The following is a 20,412-nucleotide window of genomic DNA, read 5'->3' as shown; positions in this document are numbered from 1 at the left end:
CTCCCCTCTCCCGGTTAATGGCCACTCTTCTGATGGCCCCTCTGTAAGGCCAGGGTAACTGCTGCAGCACAGGACCCAGGGCAGCCAGGTCTGGCTTATAGAAGACCTCTTGGGCCAGGAGAGAAGGCAGGTCTGGGCAGCTCCCCATGGCCCTGAGATAACGAGAGGTGGCTAGAGAGCAGCACGTGGGGAAGCCGTGTCCACCAAGGCCCGGTGCCTCCTTCCCACGCTACCCACTCCCAATCTCCTTGCCCCTTTCCCTCTGCTGGTCCATGCAGGCAGCTGCCAAGGACCATGGGGGTTGTTGGCTATATCTGGGCTCAGCCAATCCTGAGGGCCTGGGGCCCCTGCCAGTCCCCACCTTCCATGGGGTAAAGTCAACACACCCAGGGCAGTCTCTCCAGGACACGTGGCCATTAGCTGATCAGAGCTGGGCCTGGACCCCTGTGGCTGCCAGCACTGCCACCAGCCCCTGGCAGAGGAGATAGGAAGGCCAGAAAGGGGAGGAGCCACCCCAAAGCCACGAGGCTGCTGGTGAGGTGGCTGCAAGCAGGTGCCATGAGCTGTAGGAAGTGGAGCCTGCCAGGGGACAGATCGGGGAGGCTGGGCCTGGGACGTGAGCTCTCGCTTGCTTTTCGTTACAGAGGAGCAGGGACATGGCGTCTCTCCGGCTGCATGCAGCCCGACAGGGCACCCGCTGCCGTCCCCAGCGCCCGCGACGTACCACCTACTAAGGCAGCCCCAGCAGCCTCTGACCGGGCTCCCAAGCCATGCAGGTCGCCACTGGCCACGAGGGCAGGTGGGTGTAAGGTCCCCGGGGCGAGTCCTGCACTCAGTGTAGGCTGAACGGAAGAAGATGAGCTGCAGAGACCAGCCCTGGGCTGACCACGTAGAGTGGAACTGCCAGCCAACTAGAGGGTCAACAAGTGGAGGGCAGGGAAGTCATATTCTTTAAACACACGCACCAGGGAACAGAGATCACTCGTTCATCCCAGTGCGGAACACACCCCATGGGCTCCAGGCCCTGCCCCGGTGCCCCCAGCACATACTCCCTCCCTGCCAGCCACTGTGCACTGGCTCCTTTTCTCAGTGCCCCACAAGTGCTGTCACTGCTGGGCAGTGCCGTGTGAGCAGGGAATGTTCTGGAACCGAGCACTGAGGACCAGAACCACTTTGTAAGAATAACCAGGTCATCTTAACAGAAGTGAGACTCGGGGCGAACAGACAGAAACACAAAACAAAGCTCCACATGGCTCCTAAAACATGATTCCTCGTGGGACACCTTGTCCCACATGCAGGTTTACTCTGCACCTTCCACAGGTGCGACAAGCTCTTTGTCCCCTAGACACACAGGGGGACGGGCAGGGGCACCACTGTGGGGACCAAGGGCACAGAATAGGGGTCAGACAGGCACTAGGGAGGGCCCGGCACACAGTGCCTGCCTGCCCCCATCCCTGCCCTCTGATTAAAGTCGTGTTGTCTCTGAAGCGTGGGTTTCTAGGTCCTTGAGGACAGCGGTGGGGGCCAGGCTGCGTGGGTCACACTGGGTCCCTGGTGCAGACGGCTAGTAACCTCGCGGCTTGGCTTCACCGCAGATCCGCCTTGGAATGACACAGTTCCCACCCCGCCACCTCCCCGCAAAATACTGAGCAGGTGATGATCCGCTGACCAGGCAGCCGGAGCCGAGCCGGTGGCCCCGCCTGAAGCTGGTCCTTTTTGTGAAATAAATAGGAGCGTTGCCGGTCTCTGTACCTTGTCCCTGTGCCCCGCGGGCCCGGCCAGGCCGCTCAAACGCTTGTTTCCGGGGTGTGAACGACATCCCCGTTCTTCTCGGGCTCTTCCTTCAGGAAGTGCTCCACCTCCCGCGAGTCCACCCTGACATCCGCGGGGGCCGTGTGCAGCTTCTCCTCTGCGGCCACCGCCTCGGGCCTCTTCCCCATGCAGAAACAGTTACCCAGCAGCAGCACCAGGGACGAGGTGACCACCTCGGCCCCCGCCAGGAGGAACACGTATTTGTAGACGTGCGTGGCGTCCAGGAGCTTGCCTGCAAGAGGACCGAGTCAGCGGCAGCAGCACGGCCACCCCTGGGGCCCAGGGCGCCCGCTAAGGCCTCTGCTGTGTCTGCTGGTGTCTCTCGGCACTGGGGGAGCGCCCCACATGCGAGAGCCAGTGGGGACAGGAGGAGCTTTCCCCTTGCACTTTGTGTGTGCCGGGGGTGGGGGTGTCCGCAGTGCGTCCTCTGCCCCCAGCCACTTCCTCCTCCTCCCTTCTCCCCAGGACAGCAAAGACTGACAGGCTAAAAACAGAAGTGGCTTTGCAGAGGGCGTGGCACCCTCCTGTGCCTGGCCACCCCAGATCCCACGACGGAGGGTGGGACGGGGTGGCTTTGAGCTCCCTCCCCGACCCTGGGCCCTTCTGGGGCAAGGAGGCTGGGGGGGGTCCCACAGGGCCGGCTAGTCCAAACCATTTTAAGTTTCAACTTTTCTCAGTTGCCCTTCAAAAAGAAGAACAGAAGCCCAGGGGCACAGCGCTGGCACGGCCCCTTCCCAGCACACCGACCGCGCCCGCGCCGTCCCAGCACCATCCCGACACCATCCCGACACCAGCACACCCTCCCGCAGCACGCGCTCACCTCCGGACGGGGGCCCGATGAGCACGGCCATGGCCTCCAGCAGCAGCACCAGGCCGATGGCGCTGGGGAACTTGTGGGTGCCCACGACGGCCATGAGCACCTCGAACTGCAGCGCCCCCACCATGCCGTAGGAGATGCCGAAGAAGATGCAGAAGACCACCAGGCCGCCGTAGTTGCTGGCCGTGGAGCCCGTGAGGTCAGTGAAGCCGTTGAAGAACATGGCGAAGCTGAAGAGGTAGACAGAGTAGGGCCGCACCTTCTTGAGCCCTGTGATGAAGCCAGCGGTGGGCCGGGCGAAAATGTCGATGAAGCCCAGGATGGTGAGCAAGAATGCAGCCTTCGTGTCGGGGACACCCATGTCTTTGGCATAGCTCACCACGAACACCGGTGGCACGAAGAGCCCCAGCACCATGATGGAGGCGGCCACAGCGTAGATGACGAAACCGCGGTCCCGGAAGACACTCAGGTCCAGCAGGCGCCGGGCCGGCCGCTGGGGTCCTGGTGCCACGCCAGGCTGGGGCGCCACCAGGGGCCTCATGAGCGCAGCGCACACACAGCAGTTGAGCAGCAGGCCACCCAGGATGAGGAAGCCACCCCGCCAGCCGTAGTGGTCCTGCAGCACCTGCCCCAGCGGGGACAGAGCACACAGGAACACGGGGCTGCCTGCAGCCGCCAGCCCGTTGGCTATGGGTCGCCGCTTGTTGAAGTAGCGGTTGAGCATGATGAGTGAGGGCTGGAAGTTGAGTGCAAGACCCAAGCCTGGAAGAGAGGGCACTGCTGAGACCCCTGCCTGGGCCACTCCGCCCCACCCAAGTCCTGCCACCCACAGGCTCCATCCTAAATGGTTCTGCAGTGGGTCCCACGTGTCGATGGAGTAGACCTAGCCGTGTGCAGAGGCCCTGCCACCACCACACTCGAGAAGCCAGGGGCAGGCCAGGGTCCCTGGGGAAACGTGCCCACTGCTCCCTGCACTGCTCTGGAGGGAAGGGAGGATGTGTCCAGGACATCCCATAGCTGCCTGCTTCATCCTCCAGAAGCATCATGGCCCACCTGATCCCCAGCCCCCCGGCACCTGAGACCCCATCGGGCCCCACTCACCAGTGATGACCCCAGTGGTAAGGTAGACCTGGATGATGCTTCTGCAGAAGGACGCAGCCACCATGCCCAGAGATGCGAAGAGGCCACCCACCAGCATGACTGGCCGGCAGCCGAAGCGGTTCACACACACGCTGCAGAGCGGGCCTGGGGGAGGCAGCAGCTGAGGGGCACCAGTCCAGGCCTCCAGCCAGGCCCTGTCCTCCCCACACCCCCGCCTGCAGCTTGGCAGGCACCCCAGGAGTGCCCTGTGGACCAGGTTCCCAGAGCATAAGTCCCAGGTGGACATGTCACATTGTAGGCAGAGCACAACTCATAGCAGTTCTTCCCCGTTAGCAATCTGCATCCCTCATCAAGAACTAGGCAGCTCCTAAAGAACGGCTCACAGGAGCCTTGTGCTCTGGGACCATCTATAAGTACAACTGACCCGCTCAGACAGGAGCCAAGACAGACTTCGCCTGTGCGCATCTGGTCCCATGGAGGACAGATGGCTCCCCTCCAGGGTTCCCTTTGGGCCTGGGTGGCAGGCCCCGAGCCCCGGGATGAGTGGCCTGGTGCATGGATGGCCTCACCTGTCCCATAGAGCATGGCCAGCAGGATGGAGGATATCCAGGCCGTGTCGCTGTAGCCAATCCCAAACTCCCGAATGAGCTCCTTGAAGAAGACACTGACGGCCTTCGGGAAGGCGTAGGAGAAGCCCGTGATGACAAAACAGCCGAAGAGCACTGCCCAGCCCCAGCCCCCATCGGGGGCCTTGACGCCCACAGGACCCTCGTCGACCACAGCTCCTCCCATGGCCAGGAGGGCTGGTTCCGCTTCACCTGTGAGAGGAAGCAGGCTGGCTCAGGTCACCAGCAGGAAGGGTGGTGACAGACACACGAGTGATGGGCGTGTGGAGCCGCCCCCACTGCTGGCCACTGCTACCTAGTCCTTGTGCAACTGGGGCCGTTGTCTGTCCCCCTCCACCCAGCCTCCTTCCACACAGCTGGCTCTGAAGGGCAGAGGCTTTTTTGGGCTCAGCCAGGACTCGGATTACCTCCTGGGAAGAGCAGACCCCAGCAGGGAAGAATGCCTGGCTGGTACTTTCTGCCATGCTGTGTCCTCCTGGCCTGACCCTGTGCTGGGAAGTAATTCTGGCAGCAGCCTGCACTTCCCGCCAGCACTGAGCTCTCCCCTGGAGCATCTCCTGCCTAAATCTAGGGGTTCTGACCTTCCTCTTGCTATCCTGCCCCCAGGGGGCCTGGGCTCCCACTCCTGCCCACTCTGGCTGAGAGCTTGGCAGGGAGGTCTGAGCACCAGGGATTGAGCAGGGGCAGGGCAGTGATAGAGGTAGGAAAGGTGGGGGTGAAGACTGGCCACCTGTCCCCTTTGGGCCCTCAGAGGAGGACCCGCCTGCCTCTCCTCACTACATTGGTGCCCCCAACTCTTCCAGTGGGCAGAGCTTGCAAGTCCCACCTCTGCCAGAGTTACCCCAGGCTGAGGCTCCTCAGGAGAGACTGAGGGCCTTGGTGCCATTTAGGGAAGATCGGGAGCCAGAGAAAGCCAGCGCAGAAGGGACACAGGGTCCGAGGCCAGAGAGGGACTGGCGGGAGGAGGCTTCCATCCAGCCCACCCCAGCAAACTGTGCTGGCCGAGGAGGAGCCGGCCTGAACTTCCTGGTATCTCCAGGAGCTTAGCTCCCTTGAGGCAGAGCAAGCCGGAACGCTGGGGCCACACTTCATCCCTTGCCCCCACCAGAAAGGCATAACCCCAGAGGTCAGCCTGCTGTCCTCGTCCCCCACCTCACCAAGGAGAGCTGCAGCAGGGTCGGTGTCCTGAGACCGAGGTGTGGTCCCTGCAGGCTACTGGGCCTCTCCCCGCCACTGGTGAGCTGTGAACCAGGTTCTCTGTAAAGAAGAAAGCCCTGGTATGCGGCATCTGCAGATCTCCCTGCTGTGAGCGCTTGCCGACCGGGATCCTCGGATTCCTCCTGCAAATGTGTTCACGGACCCTTGACCTGGCAAAGCCCCGTGAGTGCCCACTCCTGCTGCTAAGGCACACGTGTAACCTAGAGGCAGGGCTCTGTTGGAGAGCCTGAGCGCAGCTGAGAGTGGAAGGCTGCTAATTCCTCCTGCTCGGCACCTCCCAGCATCCAGGCTGCCCGCCGTCCCCAGCCACCCCCACCCCAGGTGCCGTGCCCACTGGAGCCCTCAGTGGTCTAGAGGGTGTTTTTAAGGGTTTCCTGGGTGTTCCAAGCAGTTGCTACTACCCGTGTCATTTGGTGACTGGGTCCCCCAGGGGCCAGCTTTGGCTGTCAAGGTGATGATGAGCAGACATGGCCTACTGAAGCAAAACAACCCCCTGCCCCGGGCCGGGCTAAGGGTCAACTTCAGAGCCTGGGCGAGTTCCTGGGGCCACTTCTGGGAAACCTGAGAGAAGCTCCCGCCTACCCTGCACCCAGACCCCTGACACCCTCGGGCCCTGCCCTCCACTGGGAGTTGGGAGAGTCCTGGGGTGTCTCTGAGGCTGCCTGGTGGGTACAATCAGCTGAAAGGCACATGAGAGCCGACACGACCCAAGGAGAAGCCCAGCCCCCGGGGTTCTACCTGCAGATATGTCCACAGACCCTTGACCTGGCAAAACCCCTGTGGGTAGTGTACAGGTAACCTAGACACTGGCCTAGGGTGGGAGTAAGGGCCGAGTCTGGTGGGAGCACAGGCTTAGGGGCCCCACCCTGGGTTGTCCAAGGATCAGGGGCTGCAGCTCCCCCAAGAGTGGCCTACTGGCCTTCCAAGGCAACCTGTGACCATCCAGCCACATGCCCAAGCCCAAGCAGTGCCTGAGACAGGACAAAAGCGGGGTATCAAAGCACAGACACACCAGTGGGGACCACCAAGCTGCAGGATGACTTGTCTATGTTTGCATTAAGTTTAAAGGCCCCCCAACACACACGCGCGCACGCACACAGTTTAGGAACGCATTGCAATGCAACGGAATGCAAGAAGGAAAGCACGGGAACCCGAGACCTAGGACTGAGAATGAGGTCGTGGGGGAGACTGGGGTTCCCAGCTTGTGCTGGGTCATGGGTTTACATATGTTTATTGCACTTTTAAAAACATATCAAGTGGGCCTTGCAAGGCCAAGGATGGTGTGTGTCCAGAACCCACAATAAGGAATTGCCTGACTTCTATACAAAATCCGCTCCCTCCCAAGAAAATTAAAAAGCTGATGCATCGGGACTGGGGCCTCTGAAGCTCCCCTGGCTCCCCCTGCCATGCCTGGTGCTTGCCAAGGGACCACAGGCACCCCAAACTTTTGAAGCCCCTGTTCCTTTGTTGTCCACTGCTCGGGGCTTTTGAACCTGTGTAGGAAAACCCCTTGATAAGCAGCATTGGATAAATGGTTCAGAAAAGCTGTGTAAAAGGTAATCACACATAGCTTGACAGACAGGGGTATAGGGGAAGGCGTTGGTGGGGGTGGTCAGCTGCCTGCAGGAGAGGAGGCACCCCCTGAGCTACAATCGAGGAGGGTGGGCAGAGAGTTGGGGTGGTGCTGGGACTCAGAGGCCGGAAGGGCACAGCGCGTGCTGTGGCCTGTGTGGCCGTGGGGCTGCCCTGTCTAGACCCAGGGGGAGGAGGTACCCACCAAGGTCCAGCAAGTGCCGGCATGTCTGTGAGCACGCGCCAGGCAGGCTGGCCTTTTGGTGACATTTACCCTCCCAGGGAAGCATGCAAACCAGCCCAGAAATAACCTGTCCTTTGGGTCTCGGAAAGCTGATCCACCAGGTGGGAGGGTGTGCCTGCCTCCGGGTCAGGCGAGGCTCCCGGGTGCTCACCAGGCCTAGTCCTCAAGGTCCTTCGAAGGCCCCACGACCCCAAGCTGCCAGAAGCTGAGCAGGGGAGGGCCTATGGGGGTGAGGGAAGGGGCATGGAAGTGCCTCGGATGACCCAGGAGACCCCACATCGGAGAATCCAAATCAGGAACCCCTGTTCCCCAGCTCCCTCAAGGCTCCGGGCAGCAGAGTTCTGTCAGGATCCCAGCCCCCATGCCGCACAGCACAGGTTCTGGGCCAGGACTCAGCCATAAGGCCCTCAAAGCCAGGCCCCTGCAGCTGGCTTCACCGTCTGCCTACCCTTGCCCAGCCTGGCCCAGCCTGGCCCAGCCCGGAATGACTCACACACAAAACCCCACACAGGGAGTGTTTTGAGCCTGCCCCTCTGGACCTCTCTTCAGTAGCCTTATTGAGAAACCTTGCCCACCTCTTCAGGGACCCCTGGGTACCCGGCATGCTACGCCTTAGGCTTCTGGACCAGTGTCCCCTCCTCTGTCTGGATCCTCGGGTCTGTGCACAAGGAAGGCCACATCCCTGGATGCAGTGGCCCAAGCCCTAGAGCCTGTGGTCTGTCCCAGGTGCTCAGTAAGTTCCGGCTTACTGGGGAAGGCTGGCCTCATATCTAAGTGACTTCCTGTCATTGGAGGGACCAGCCTTGGCCCTGCCTTTGTGGCCCATGCAGGAGAAGGAGCAGAAAAAGGGGCAATTACATTCCTTCCTGGACTCTTTCCACATCAGGAGCCCTGGGAGTGCCTCAGAACCAAAACCAAGGACACAGCCCCGTTGTGGCTGCACCTGACTTCTTGCAAAGCCAGCGAGGGGTGGCAGAGGGCAAGCTGGTGTGGCACCCGGGGATGGGGGAGGGCCTCCCTCCTTCCATCCCCCCACCCCTGTTGAGCAGAGAGGTAACAAGTAGATCTCAGAAGCCTCTGGCCAGAGTGCCTGTTCCCCTCCCTGCGGGAGTGAGAGACCAGGCCACCTCAGCCCTGTTCCCACCTGTGTGCAGACGTGTGTTAGGGGAAAGTGCCGGTGGCTTTTCCTAAAGAGGGGTCCAGGCTGGCAGAGGGTGGGCATTGGGAAAGGATCTGCCCCAGGCCTGATCCTGGCCGGCTAAGCCTGGCCTGGGCCCTCCTTGCCCTCTCCACTGACCCATGCAGCCTGCCAGCGCGTGCCTGGCGCCCCTGCAGGCTCTTTGTGTTGGCCCACATTGTACTTGCAGGGGTCAGTGGGGCGGAAACGCTGGCCGCCTTTGCCAGACTGGACACTGTGGCCGGGGGCCAGCCAGCAGCTCAGGGTTGTGGCCAGGGCCAGGATCCCCAGCTGTACCCCCCAAGGATGGCTGGGCTCAGATCCGGCAGGTGGAGCATCCACCCTGCTGCTTCAACCCTCGGCTGCAGCCCAGTGGGTGGCCCTGGGCGCATTTTCCAGCCCGCAGTTGGAACCCCCTTCTCTCCAAGGTTGGGGTCAGTGTCATGGGGCCAGGAGGCCCTGGAGGCTGGAGCCCGCCCAGCATCGCCCTCCCCCACCTGCTGGACCTGGGAGTGCTGAGCCACTCCTCCACGAGGCTACCTGGTCCCATGCCTCTGGTTCATCCCCCCACCCTAAAGCCCGTGCCCTAAGGCCAGGCCAGGAGAGGGGCTCTGGGGTCAGGAGGAGCCTCTCCCACCGTTACCCATCGAGCGTGGTGGGGGCAGGTGGGGAGAAGGGACCCTGAGCTCTGCCCGCGCCCGCTCCCGCTTCCCGGCTCGGGGCGGGGGTCGTCGGGCGATCCGGGCGGGTCCCACCAGGGTAGATGCGGGAGGGGGAGCGGCAGGGAGGATGCTCCGCCCGCTCAGCCGCTGGACGTGGGGGACGTGACCGCGCCAAGGGAGGCGCCGCCGCCGTAGTGCCTGGAGTAGGCGCCCTCCCCGCGCGCTACCGTAGTTGCCGGCGCGCGCGCAAACAGCGCGGGCGGCCCGGCCCGTGGCTCCCCCGGGTCACGGCCCGCTTCGTTCGCCGCCCTCCGCAGGCGGGACGGGCGGGCGAGGCTCCGGGATGGGAAACGTTGATGCGAACCGCGGGTCCCCGCGCCCGGCCCACTTCACAGATGGGGACTGAGGCGGGATGTCCGCGCTCCTCCCAGGTGACATCGGGAGGACGCCCCAGGCCATGTCCGCTCCCGCCCCGCCCCTGCGACAGGGACCGGTGCCCGGTGCACCCAGAGGCCTGATCTGGACGGTGCACCCAGAGGCCTGATCTGGAGGCACCTCCAGTGGCTCCGCAACACCACCGAGAAGGGCACAACCAAGCCCAGGGTATCACCCGGACTTGACATTTAGCTCCTCACCAGGAGGGGATGGCACTGGACCTGCCCTGGAGCCAGGCCTGGCACAGGGGTCACTGCGGGCCACTGGGTGGGATCCCATAGGGCGCCCCTACATACACACACTCCTCAACTGCTGTTCTGGGGTCAACAGAGCTCTCTTGCTGCTGCCCCTCCAAACTCAGGCACCCATGCTCCAGTCAACGAGGGCCAGACGGGCTTCTTGGTGGCAAGTTATTGCCAAGGTCACATGGGGTTGGGTGTGAGCCTGCCTTGGGACCAGGTCCCCCATGCCCACCCCAGGCCCTGTCCACACTGTGGACCCTGGGGCAGCAAGGCTCCACACCTGCCAGGGCAGAGCCCCCAGTACCCCCAGAGCACCGGTGGGGCAGGGCCCTCCACACACAACCTCCTAGGAACCTGAGGGAGCCCGGTCTGACCTGCGCACCATATTCGTGGGACGTTCCTGTCCTTCCCAGCACAGACAGACCCAGCATCACAAGACTTCAGCCAACTCTGGGGCCTGTGGAATGAAGCGGGGGACCCCTGGACACCCCCGTCCCACACACACACACAGAGCGCCCAAGCCTGCTCTCGACTTTGGACAAGCCCCTGGGGCCCGGGTTGCATGGGGAGGGCCCACTGCCATTTGCTGTCCCTCAGACCACGCAGCAGGCCTAAGCGGTGTCACGGAGAGTGGTACTGTCAGCCCAGGCATCCTGGACACAGCTCGGTGCCTCTGGGACAGAGAGCAAGACACTGGCCCCTCAGCTGCCTGTCTGTCCCTCACCCCGACTCCAGACACTCCCAGTGGCCGCGGCCCAGGGCTGGCGGGCTCAGCATGCCGGGCTCCCCACTGGCCCATGTCCGGGAAGGCGCCTCGCCCACTTTTCCGATAAGGACACTGAGGCTGCGGTCGGGAAGTGGGAGGCCACCGAGGCCCCGCCCGCTTTTCCCACGGCCCGGTCCGGGGGCGGAAGGGGCGGCCGAAGAGGACCCAGGAAGCCCAGCCTGATCCCGGGCGCGGGGCGCGGGCTGCCGAGCGTTCGGGGCGGCGAGGAGGGGGAGGAGGGGCGGGAGAGGAAGTCCCGGGGCGCACGTGCTCCCCGCGCCCCTCGGGGAGGCGCCCCCAGCATGGCCCGCGGGCCGATGTTCATCCCCTGCACGGGCCCGGCCGGAGCCCACCCCCGAGGGCCGCCCGACGGATGCGCGCCCGGGCCGGCCGGGGAGGCGAGGGTCCCTGCCCTGGGCGCCCCCGGGCCGAGGAACGGGAGGGGAAGGGAGGACGGGGCCCGGGCCGCGCCTACCTGCCTCCTCTGCCCGACTCTGCCCGCCTCGGCTGCCGGCGCCGCGCCGGGGGCGACTTTAAGTGCTCCGGTCGCTCGCGCGGCACGTCCCCCGCGCACGTCACCGCCGCCTGGCACCGCCCCTGCCCGCCCCGCCCGGACCCCATGCGGCTGCCGGAGGGGGCGCCTCGGCCGGGCCCTGCTCTCCGACGGCGCGGCCGCCCCGGCGCGGGGCGCGGGGACCCCCGGGCCGGACACCCGCCTCCGCGGCCCGGCGCTGGGCTGGGAGCGCGGCCGGCCCCGCGTCCTCCCGGCGGTGACCCCTCGGCCCGCCCCCCACGCCCGGGCTAAGACCCCTGCGCTGGTGTCTGCCGCCCGGCGGGGTCCCCAGGGCCCGTGCCCGCGCCCGCTCGCTCGGGGGAGGCGGCCCGGCGGCCTCCGCTTCCTGGGCGACCGGAGCGAGGCAGTCACCCTCTCTGAACCTGGGAAGCCGCAGAAAGCCGCCGCCCCAGCCCTGCCCCGCCGCCCTCCCCGCCCTCCCCGCCCCTCCCGCGGCCCGGAGCTTCCCGGGCGGGCCACCTACTGTCCTCGGCAGCGCTGCCTGGCTTGCACCCCCATCCCCCGCATTTTTCTCATCTGCAACGTGAAGACAACTGAGTATTTCGGGTGCTGAGCATGGGGAGGCACCAGGGAGCGTGGCCTTTGGTGGCCTGTGCCCAGGATGCCACTTGTCAACGGCCACCCAGCCCAGGCCACAGGAAGGGCTTTCTAAATGGCACCCTGGGTCTCCTGGGGCTAAGGAGGCCCAGGAATTGGTAACTGGGCTTTAGTACAAAGATCTCAAAAGATCGGGAGGGTGGGGGGGGGTGAGCATCACTGAGGACTCCCCCCTCCAGGCGATGGCACGGGGTCCCTGGCTGCAGACAAGTCCCATAAGGCCTTCTGCTCTTTCTCTTGCGTGTTAAGAGCCCACCGTCTACAGGCCCCCCATGAAAAGACCCTTGGCACTCACAGAGGCTGGGTCTGGCTCCCACCCCTGCCTGTGCTAAAGAAATTCAAGTGTGATCATGGCCGTGTGAGAAGCCCACGGCCTGCCCTTCTTATTTGGCCCATGTCCCCACCTTGGGTGTCTGTAGGGTCTCCAAGGGGTCTTGGTGGTCCAGCCAGCCTCAAGTGGTGCCACTGCCTTCCTGCACCAATAGACACTCACCAGCTTCCTCAAAGGCTGGGGTGGAGAGTACACTAGCCTGGCACAGCGACGCTGGTGGACAAGGTCTGGAAGAGCCGCAGAAAGGACCCCCCGCCCTCACCCAAAGAGCAGTCAAGGCTGTGGACTCTGTCGGGGGAGGGCAGTGGAAGAGGGATGGCTGCTGGTGTGGCAAGGCTGGGTGGGCCTAGTGCGGACAACAGCAGGAGAAAAGGCGAAGAGGGTTTGGCAAGCAAAGAGAAGCCATCCTGGGACAGCTCACCCAGGACCCAGTCCCAAATAGACCCCCCCGGCTCCCTCTCTGAGGATTCTGGCACCCCATTAACAGGAGGTGCGCCTTACCTCTAAGTGCTCAGCTTTAGAAAGGCCCCACTGGGGTGCCCAGCACCAGGTGGGGACTCCAGACTCTGCACCTGGGCCCCGGTCTCGGGTGGCTAGGCCCCGTTTGACACGCAGCATGGAAGGGGACACCTGGACGCTGAGCACCCTTCAGGTATGGGTTAAGGTGCCTTCCAGGGGGCCTCCAAGCCCTTCCCTCGGGAGCCCTGAGCATAGCGGGGGAGGGGCATCGCCAGCCCCGGGGTAATTCCCGGGCCGTGGCCTGGAGCTGGCTGGGGAGGGTGGGGGACTGAAGAGACCACAGGCCTGTCTGCAGCTCGGCTCTGGGTGGTGTTGGGAGCACCCACCGCAGGCCGGGCTCCCACAGCGGCCCAGGCCAGTCCCCAAGTCCAGACTGCGCTTTTCTGAAAGCAGGGGCTGGAGGACCTGGAAAGGTGCAGTCGTCCGTGGCAAGGGGACAGCTTCACAGGGCTGCCCCTGATGACCTGGACTGCTCTTGGCTCTGTCCCCCCCAGACCACCCCACCCCTGCCAGGTGTCCCCACCTGCCCCATCCTCCTTGTGTTACAACTACAGGTCCCATCAGGCCCTGGAATGTGCCCTGAGGGGCCTCCAGGTCCTTCCCCACCCCCTCCCTGGTGGGCTGAAGCCCCTTGGGGACATCACTCCACTTTTCCAGGAGCATTCTCTGTAGGAGGGCATGGACGCGAAGGAGGGCGTTGGTCTGCCCCTGTCACCTGCCCCATCTTGTCTCCAGGGAGTATGGGAGCTAGGATCCACCTGTATCTCCAAAAATGGTCTTGGAAACGTGGAGAGCCTTTTCTAAGGGTCACTGTGGCTGCTGCACAGTGGTGGGACAGGCCTCCGCTCCTGTCAGGGCACAGAGAACCTTCCGGGGCCTGAAGAGCCACATAGACCCCACATCCTGGGCCCTTGGGAACTCCCCAAGATTCTCCAGATCCCAGCCCAGTCACCCTGTCCTGTCCCAAGCCTGGCCGTACCACCCAGCACCAGCTGCCGCCCCAAGGATGGGATTGGAGCCAGAACAGGCTGAAGAAAGCCGAGTCATGGGGAGGGACATTCCAGCCGAGCCACAGGCTCCCCCGCCCTGGGGTCCCCAGCTGCCCAGCTCCTGACCCTGCTGCTGGCCTTAGGGCTCCCTGTCCAGAGGATCTGGTGACACAACTGTCACAGCCTGTCACTCCACACCTGCGGCCACACCTTCCCCCAGACTCCAGGGAAGCCGCCCTCCCCTGCCCGGGCTGGAAGGGGGATGCAGCTAAGACCGAGGCCAGTGGAGGCAGACGCTCCCCTCCCCCCAGGGCGGCCACCTGCTCCTCCCGCCACTCACATTCCCCAGGGCCTTTTTGTCTGAACCTGTCCAGGCTCCCGGAGGAGTCAACATGTTAACATATTAGCCTGGCAGCTGCCCAGCCCTCCCAGTGAGCGAGGCCCAGGCAGCGGGCAGAGGCGGAAACGGGTGGGAGAGGCCAGAGCTCAGCCCAGCCCAGCCTGGCCCAGCTGTGCTGCCGCCTTGTGGGTGTTGGGCATGGGGCGTGGGGGCGTGGGGGGGTCGGTGTGTGTTTGTGCACAGATGTTGGGGTGTGCATGGGGACCAGCTGTGGTTGACCTGATGTTAGCAGCTACCTTGGTCCAGCCAGGTCCTCTCCTCAGTGCCCACAGCAACCTCTCGCCCATGTCACCAGGAGACAGAACTAGGACTGGGTCGGTGCTGCCAGAACATGCAGAACCCAGGGCCAGGGTGGAAAGAAGCACGGGACCTCCCCGGCCTCAGTCTCCTTCTCTGAGAAGTGCGTGCAGCACAGCCTGCCTGCCGGCCCTTGGGAGGGTTTAAAACTCTGGCCCTCGTCACCTGTTAGGTGCCTCTTCCCCTCCCGGCCACCCCAGAGAACCTTGCGTGGTTCTTCCTGTACCCCGTCGAGAAACCCCATTTTCTTGGCATCCCCTCCCCACTGCCCCACCACCTGCCAACACTGGCTGGGCCCAGGTGGGGCTCCTGAGCTGCACTTCAGGGTCATTGCTCACTCACACCTGTCCCGTGCCCCTGCGCTGTGCTTGGGTTCAGACAGGGGCTGCATCCTCGTGCCCGGTGCCCAGCTGCCTGGCTCAGCCTCTCCTGCCATCTTCCCGACGCCTGCCCTGGTGCCTTGACTGAGCTCCACGTGGACGGCGTGTGTGGGCACCAGCAAGCATGGGGGGTATGGGGCGGGGGACCTCCAAGGGCCCAGCTCCTGGGGAACTTCTGAGGACACGGCCTCTGAGGACAGGCAGCCTCTGCCCAAGGGTCACTGCTCCCCTGCGAGAGCTCAGACCCGTTGGTGCCCGTCCCCGCACCACACCCTGGCACCACCCTCCAGGAACTCTCCCTTACCCTTTTGTAAATGAGAAGATGCAGCCTCAGGAGAGGCAGGACCCATCGCAGACCTGGCCTGGCTGTGGGCCTTCCCTATAGGGTGGAAGGACAGGGAGGAGGCATTAGCCTGGCTGGCTGGGGGCTGCTCAGCCACAGGAAGGGAGACCGGCCGGGCCACAAGGCTTCTGTGACTCTTCTGTGGGCTCTTCAGGCCTCGCTGCACATGCTGTGCCCTATTCCTGGACATGCGGGGGCATGTCAGAGAGTTTGACCTGTCAGCCCTGGACCCCAGGGGAGGCCAGTGAGCCTGGGCTCCAGGACCTTCCACTATCCAGATCGGGACAACCAGGTGGGATGGGAACCAGCTGCTCAGGGGCAAAATAAGTGTGGGAGGGTCCTGGGCAGCCATGGCTGTCCCTCTGTACAGGCCCTTTCCTTACAGGGGTGTCAAAATGTCCTGCCAGCCCAACCCCAATCTGTAGAGGTGAAGCCTCGGCTCTGGGGGAGGAGCTGGGCTGAGAGGCCCCTGCCTTACCTGGGGAGGCGACAGTGCCTGGCGTCAAGGTCCCCTGACCCCCACAGGCTTGGGAGCTGTTACTGGTTCTCTGTTGCTGTGTAATAAATCACCCCCAAAACTTAGCAGCTTAAAACACGCGTTTATTATCCCACACAGCGTCTGCGGGTCAGGAATCGCAGAGTCTGGGAGGAAGTTGGGGTCTCGGGGCTGCAGTCAGATGTCAGCTGGGCCGCATCACTTGAAGCCTTGGCTGGGGCTGGGGGCCTGCTTCCAGCAGGGCTCCTCACGTGCCTCCTGGCAGGAGGCCTCATTTCCCTGCCACTGGGGCCTCCCTGAGGGGCGCTTGAGCGTCCTCATGACGTGGCCACCCAGCAGGGCAGCCTTTTATGTCCTGGTCCCAGGGGTCCAGCACCTTGAACAGAAGAGGATCAAAGGATTTGGAGGCCCCAGAGGCTCCCAGCCCCCAACCCTTGGCCCTGGAAGGAAGGGGGGGGTATCGAGTTGTGGAAGCAGATCAGAATTGATGCCAGGGCCACAACGGACAACCACGGGGTCCCCCTGGGGAGGGGGCTGCCACTCCTCCTCCCCTTCCCCAGAAGCCTCCAGGCAACACCTTTTCCAGGCAGGTCTCAGTCCTTGGGGATTCTGCTGGGAGGGGCCTAAGCACCCCTGCCCACCCTCCTCCCCAGCTGCTCAGCCCCAAGCTGGCTGCAGGTGTGGGACGCGGCTGCAGGGGCCTCCTTCGGCTCCTGTCCTCCCCAGGCCCTCCTGGCGCCTGTGCCCAGCCTGCGGCACACAGCGGGAAAAGTGAGGGGTCCAGGTGTGGCAGCTCCACCACCACAGCCTCGGGGAGCAGCAGAAAGGGCGTGGGATGCTGTGGTCCCTGTGTTTTACTGGCCAGTCGCCCTTCTGGAGGTAACGACAGTCAGAAACAGCCTGAACATACTGCGGGTGCAAAGCAGGATGCAAACTTGAATGCACGGCGGGATCCCATTTTTGTTTCTAGAACATACATGCGCACAGACGTGTCCTCAGGACCAGGGGGCTGTGTTACATTTCCTCCTCTGCTCTTCCATAAACGTCCCACGTCTCCAGCAGGGAACGTGTGTTACCTGCTCCTGTTGTTGCTGTTCAACCCTTTTTTAACCAAGGTGAAATTCATGTGACATGGTATTTGTTATCAAGTGCACAACTCGGTGGCTTCTAGTGCCTTCAAAGTGTTGTGCAACCACCAGCTCTCTCTATTTCAAAACGTTTGCGTCACCCCATGGGAACACCTACGCCGATTAACTAATCGCTCCCCGCCCCCCACCCCCTGGTAACCACGAATCTGCTGTCTGTCTGTGCAGCTGCCTGTTCTGGACATTTCACTTAAATGGAACCATACAGTACATGGCCTCTTGTGACTGGCTTCCTTCACTTATCTTTGAAACTCGTCCCCGTTGTAGGATTTTTCAGAACTTTATTATTCCACTATGTGGATGGGCCACATTGTGTTTGTCCATCCATCTGTCAGTGGACACTCGGGTCACTTCCACCTTTGGCTGTTGTGAATGTGCTGCTGTGAACATTCGTGTACACGTACTGGTGTGAACATATGACTTGACTTACCCGGGGTGTGACCTGGGAGTGGACTGCTGCTCACACGGTGACTCTGTTTAACTTCTCAAGCACGTTCCCTGAACTGCTTCCAGAGCAGCTGCACAGTGGCGTGTTCCCGCTGCGGTCCGTGACGGTTCCAGTGTCTTGCAGCCGCACCGGCACTAACTTCCTGTGGGCTTGGGGCTTGGTTTCATTTTCTGCTGAAGACATCCTCGTGGGTGTGAGGCCGTGCCTCCCCGTGGTTGCGATCGGCACCTCCCTAGTGGTCAGCAATGCTGAGCGTCTTCTCGTGAGCCTGTTGGTCACTCGTGTGGCTTCTTTGGAGAAAGGTCTATTCAGGTCCTTTACTCATTCTTTAAATTGGGGTGTTTTTTGTTTCTTGTTTTTGTTTGAGTTTTAAGAGTTCTTCATCTGTCTGGATATTAGACTCTTAGCAGATGTCGGGCCTTCAGATGTCCCCTCCTTTCCTGCGGGCCGTCTCGCTCTCCTTTGACGCACAGGATTTTGCCTGTGTCTGTGTTGCTTGTGTTTTTGGATCATATCAGAAATCCACTGCCATTAAGATTTACCGTTATGTCTTCGTGTAGGAGTTTCATGGTTTTAACTCTTATGTTTACTTTGTTGATCCTTTTTGAGTTAACTTTTGTGAATGGCATGAGGTAGGGATTTGACTGCATTCTTTTGCATGTGGATGTCCAGTTGTCCCAGCACCATTTGTTGAAAAAATCTCCTGCTTTCATACTCACAAACATAAGCATGTGTGACCAGCCCGTTTAAGCTGGAGTGGGGCTCCTTGTGGGGCCAGAGGCTGCCCTGTGTCTCACCTTCCTCTCCTGGGGGTAGCGAAGCCCTGTCCCCACCCCTTGTCCCCCATCACTCTCAAACCTCAGTGGGCCAGGGGTCACCAGCCTCAAGCTGGAAGCCTTAGTGGTGGGCACAGAGCAGGAGGCAGCCTGGCATGGGCACGGGGAGGAACAGCCCTCCTTGGCGAGAAGTTGGTAGGGTGTCTGAGCCTCAGCTGCAGTGGAGCCCAGCCTGGGGTGGCCAGGCCAACAGAGAGACACACCTCTGTCCCAGGATTGGGCTGGGCAGGTGGTCTGGTGGGTGTCCCCTCTCAGCTCAGCCTTTTGATCCGGAGGCTGGACAGGGAGTGGCCTTGAGAGTTTGAGACCCCCCTGCCTCCACCTGCCGCAAAGGCGGCCTCCCTGGCCCTGAGGGTATGAGAGCCTAGGATGCCTGCAGGCTGGGGTGGGGGCAGCGGTGCAGCAGGTGAGAGGCCTTCTGAGCTAGAAGGAGCCCAGGAACAGAGCCTGGCAGCTGCGCCACCTCTGCTGGCAGCACCCGCTCCCAACTTGTGTGTGCCTGAGGGTGGCCGAGCCACACCTGCACCCAGATGAGGCATGGTGCCCGTCACGCGTTTGGGATGGCTGCCAGCCTTGGCAGAGCCCCACACTGCACGGAGCCTCCCTCATCCATCCCCACCACCTCAGGGTAAGGTCTGCCCCAAACCCATATCTAGGTCTCCAGCCCCAAATGCAGCGGCCACTTCTCTAGCCTCACGTCACAGACCTGCTGGCCAGGTGACACTCCATTGCTCCCCCGTGGGCATCCCTGGCCTCCAGAGCCCCCACCTGGTTCTCTTCCCTACTGCAGTGTGGAGGCTTCCCCCGTCTCTCAACCTCTGCATGCGGGGACTGGTCCCTGTCCCTATTCTCCTCTCCGTGCATTCTCACAGCCCTCAGGACCCTCATGCTGTGACCACGACATGCCCCTGCAGCCCAGGCCCTCACGACCCCTCTGTCCTGCTTGGTCCAGCAGAGCTGCCCCCACCCCTCAGGCTCCTCATTCTCTCTATTCTTATGTCCAGGCCGGTGGCAGGTCCCCAGCTCCTCCAAAAGCTGAGAGAGCCTTGCTGTCCTGGTGTCCTTCCCACCCCAGCACCTGGAACAGGACAAGTGCAGGTGAGTGATGGACTCTGAGGAAATGGTCCCTCCCGCCCAGCCTGGCCCCAGGCCCTCACCCCCACCCAGTCCCTGCAGCCCACTCTCCACCCCACGGTCAGCGCCCGGCCTCGTTTATGCCCTAGCCCTGGCCGGGCCCAGTCCTCTCTTGCTTGGCCTGGAACGTCATTCAGGCCTCACCTGCTCGGGTGGGCATCCCTGGTGGTCCGCCTGGCTCTGCCCCACCCGCACGCTGTAGGCACTCCCTGCCCCCTCCAGGGCTCTGTGCACCTGCTGAGGTGTGGCCCAGGAGCTGACCTGCCATGTCCCTTGAATTCTCCTCCCCCAGTGACCAAGGCTTGGCTCACCTGGGCCATCCACTCCCCCGTGCTACCTGGAGCCTGTCATTGCTGGTATTGGAGCTACCCCATAATGTCAACCTGGAGCACCCCAGACCAAGGGGGCAGAGTTCACGACCCTCCTGCCCCTGCCGTGGCCTCATGCCCAGCCCCAACCTAGCACATAGAGGCACCAGAAAGCTCTCCTGAGGAGTCCTCGGCCTTCGCCAGGACAGAATTGAGGGTCCAAGGACACAGCCAGGCTGTGGGGAGGGGCTGTGGGGGTCGGGCCGAGCAGGGCCCAGGCTTTATACCCGGCTTTGCACACCCACCTGAGGGCCGGGCAGGGCCTTGCCTAACTTCCCTCCCCTGTGCTCAGCACTAGGCGCTCAGAGGAACCTCCCTGGGGGGCGGGGAGGGTGCGGGATGCAGAGGCAGGGGGCGCTTCCACATGGCGTGGGGGCCGGGGAGGCCGTGGGGAGGCCAGGGCCGCACAGCCCCTCCTCTCCCTGACCTCAGTTTCCTCATTTCTCCCCAAGAGCAGTGGACCTTGTCATCTCTAAGGGACTTGGTTACAGTGTGAAAATGCCATGTGTCCCCAGGGCACCCCCAGCCCCCCCCAGTCACCTCCCGCTCACAGGCTGCCATCCGTGCAGTGGACAGCACTGCAGAGGAAGGTGGACGGGACCTCGGTCATTCTCCTGGACCAAGATGGCCTGGGGGTCAGCCTGGCGAGGGCCCCTCTTGGTGCCCACTCGCTGGGTGGCATGGTGTTTCACACCAGCCTCAAGGGAGCATTCCCTGCCAGTCCTGTGGGGCCCACACCGGGACCCCTGGCAGCCCCGGCTCTGCCTCTGGGTCGTGACGTCTGGGAAGTGGTTGATAGCCATGGCTTCTGCTGGGGCATTCCTGACACCACGTCAGGCTCCCTGGTCCCATCTGGATGAGGCTGGCATTGCTTACCCTTCCT

General features: G+C 62.9%; 1 protein-coding gene and 1 long non-coding RNA gene across 5 annotated transcripts; both read right to left on the bottom strand.

Moving 5' to 3' along the window:
- Positions 1-1,254: 1,254 nt before the first annotated feature.
- SLC16A3 (solute carrier family 16 member 3) lies at positions 1,255-11,243 on the bottom strand. 4 transcript variants are annotated; one of them, XM_063081296.1, is made up of 6 exons: positions 11,148-11,243; positions 5,514-5,613; positions 4,300-4,548; positions 3,731-3,874; positions 2,633-3,391; positions 1,255-2,044 (listed from the first exon to the last, which is right to left on the bottom strand). In XM_063081296.1, the coding sequence occupies exons 3-6, from the start codon at positions 4,520-4,522 to the stop codon at positions 1,788-1,790; spliced, it is 1,383 nt and encodes a 460-aa protein (XP_062937366.1). In that variant the 5' UTR covers positions 4,523-4,548; positions 5,514-5,613; positions 11,148-11,243; the 3' UTR covers positions 1,255-1,787. The 4 variants fall into 4 exon arrangements, with proteins under 4 accessions (XP_062937366.1, XP_062937367.1, XP_062937368.1 ...); XM_063081297.1 differs by having other exon boundaries at positions 5,514-5,696; positions 11,148-11,202; XM_063081298.1 differs by lacking the exon at positions 11,148-11,243 and adding an exon at positions 7,458-7,786 and having other exon boundaries at positions 5,514-5,696.
- Positions 11,244-15,685: 4,442 nt separating this feature from the next.
- On the bottom strand, positions 15,686-17,344 carry LOC134364362 (uncharacterized). The gene is made up of 3 exons (XR_010021844.1): positions 17,174-17,344; positions 16,576-16,699; positions 15,686-15,974 (listed from the first exon to the last, which is right to left on the bottom strand). It is a non-coding gene; the product is annotated as an uncharacterized LOC134364362 (long non-coding RNA).
- Between the last annotated feature and the right edge of the window lie 3,068 nt (positions 17,345-20,412).

The sequence above is a fragment of the Cynocephalus volans genome, chromosome 16 (genome assembly GCF_027409185.1).
Source record: "Cynocephalus volans isolate mCynVol1 chromosome 16, mCynVol1.pri, whole genome shotgun sequence".
Classification (NCBI taxonomy): domain Eukaryota; kingdom Metazoa; phylum Chordata; class Mammalia; order Dermoptera; family Cynocephalidae; genus Cynocephalus; species Cynocephalus volans.
The sequence above is the reverse complement of the archived record's forward strand: the minus strand, read 5'-3'. Positions and strand labels throughout refer to the sequence as shown.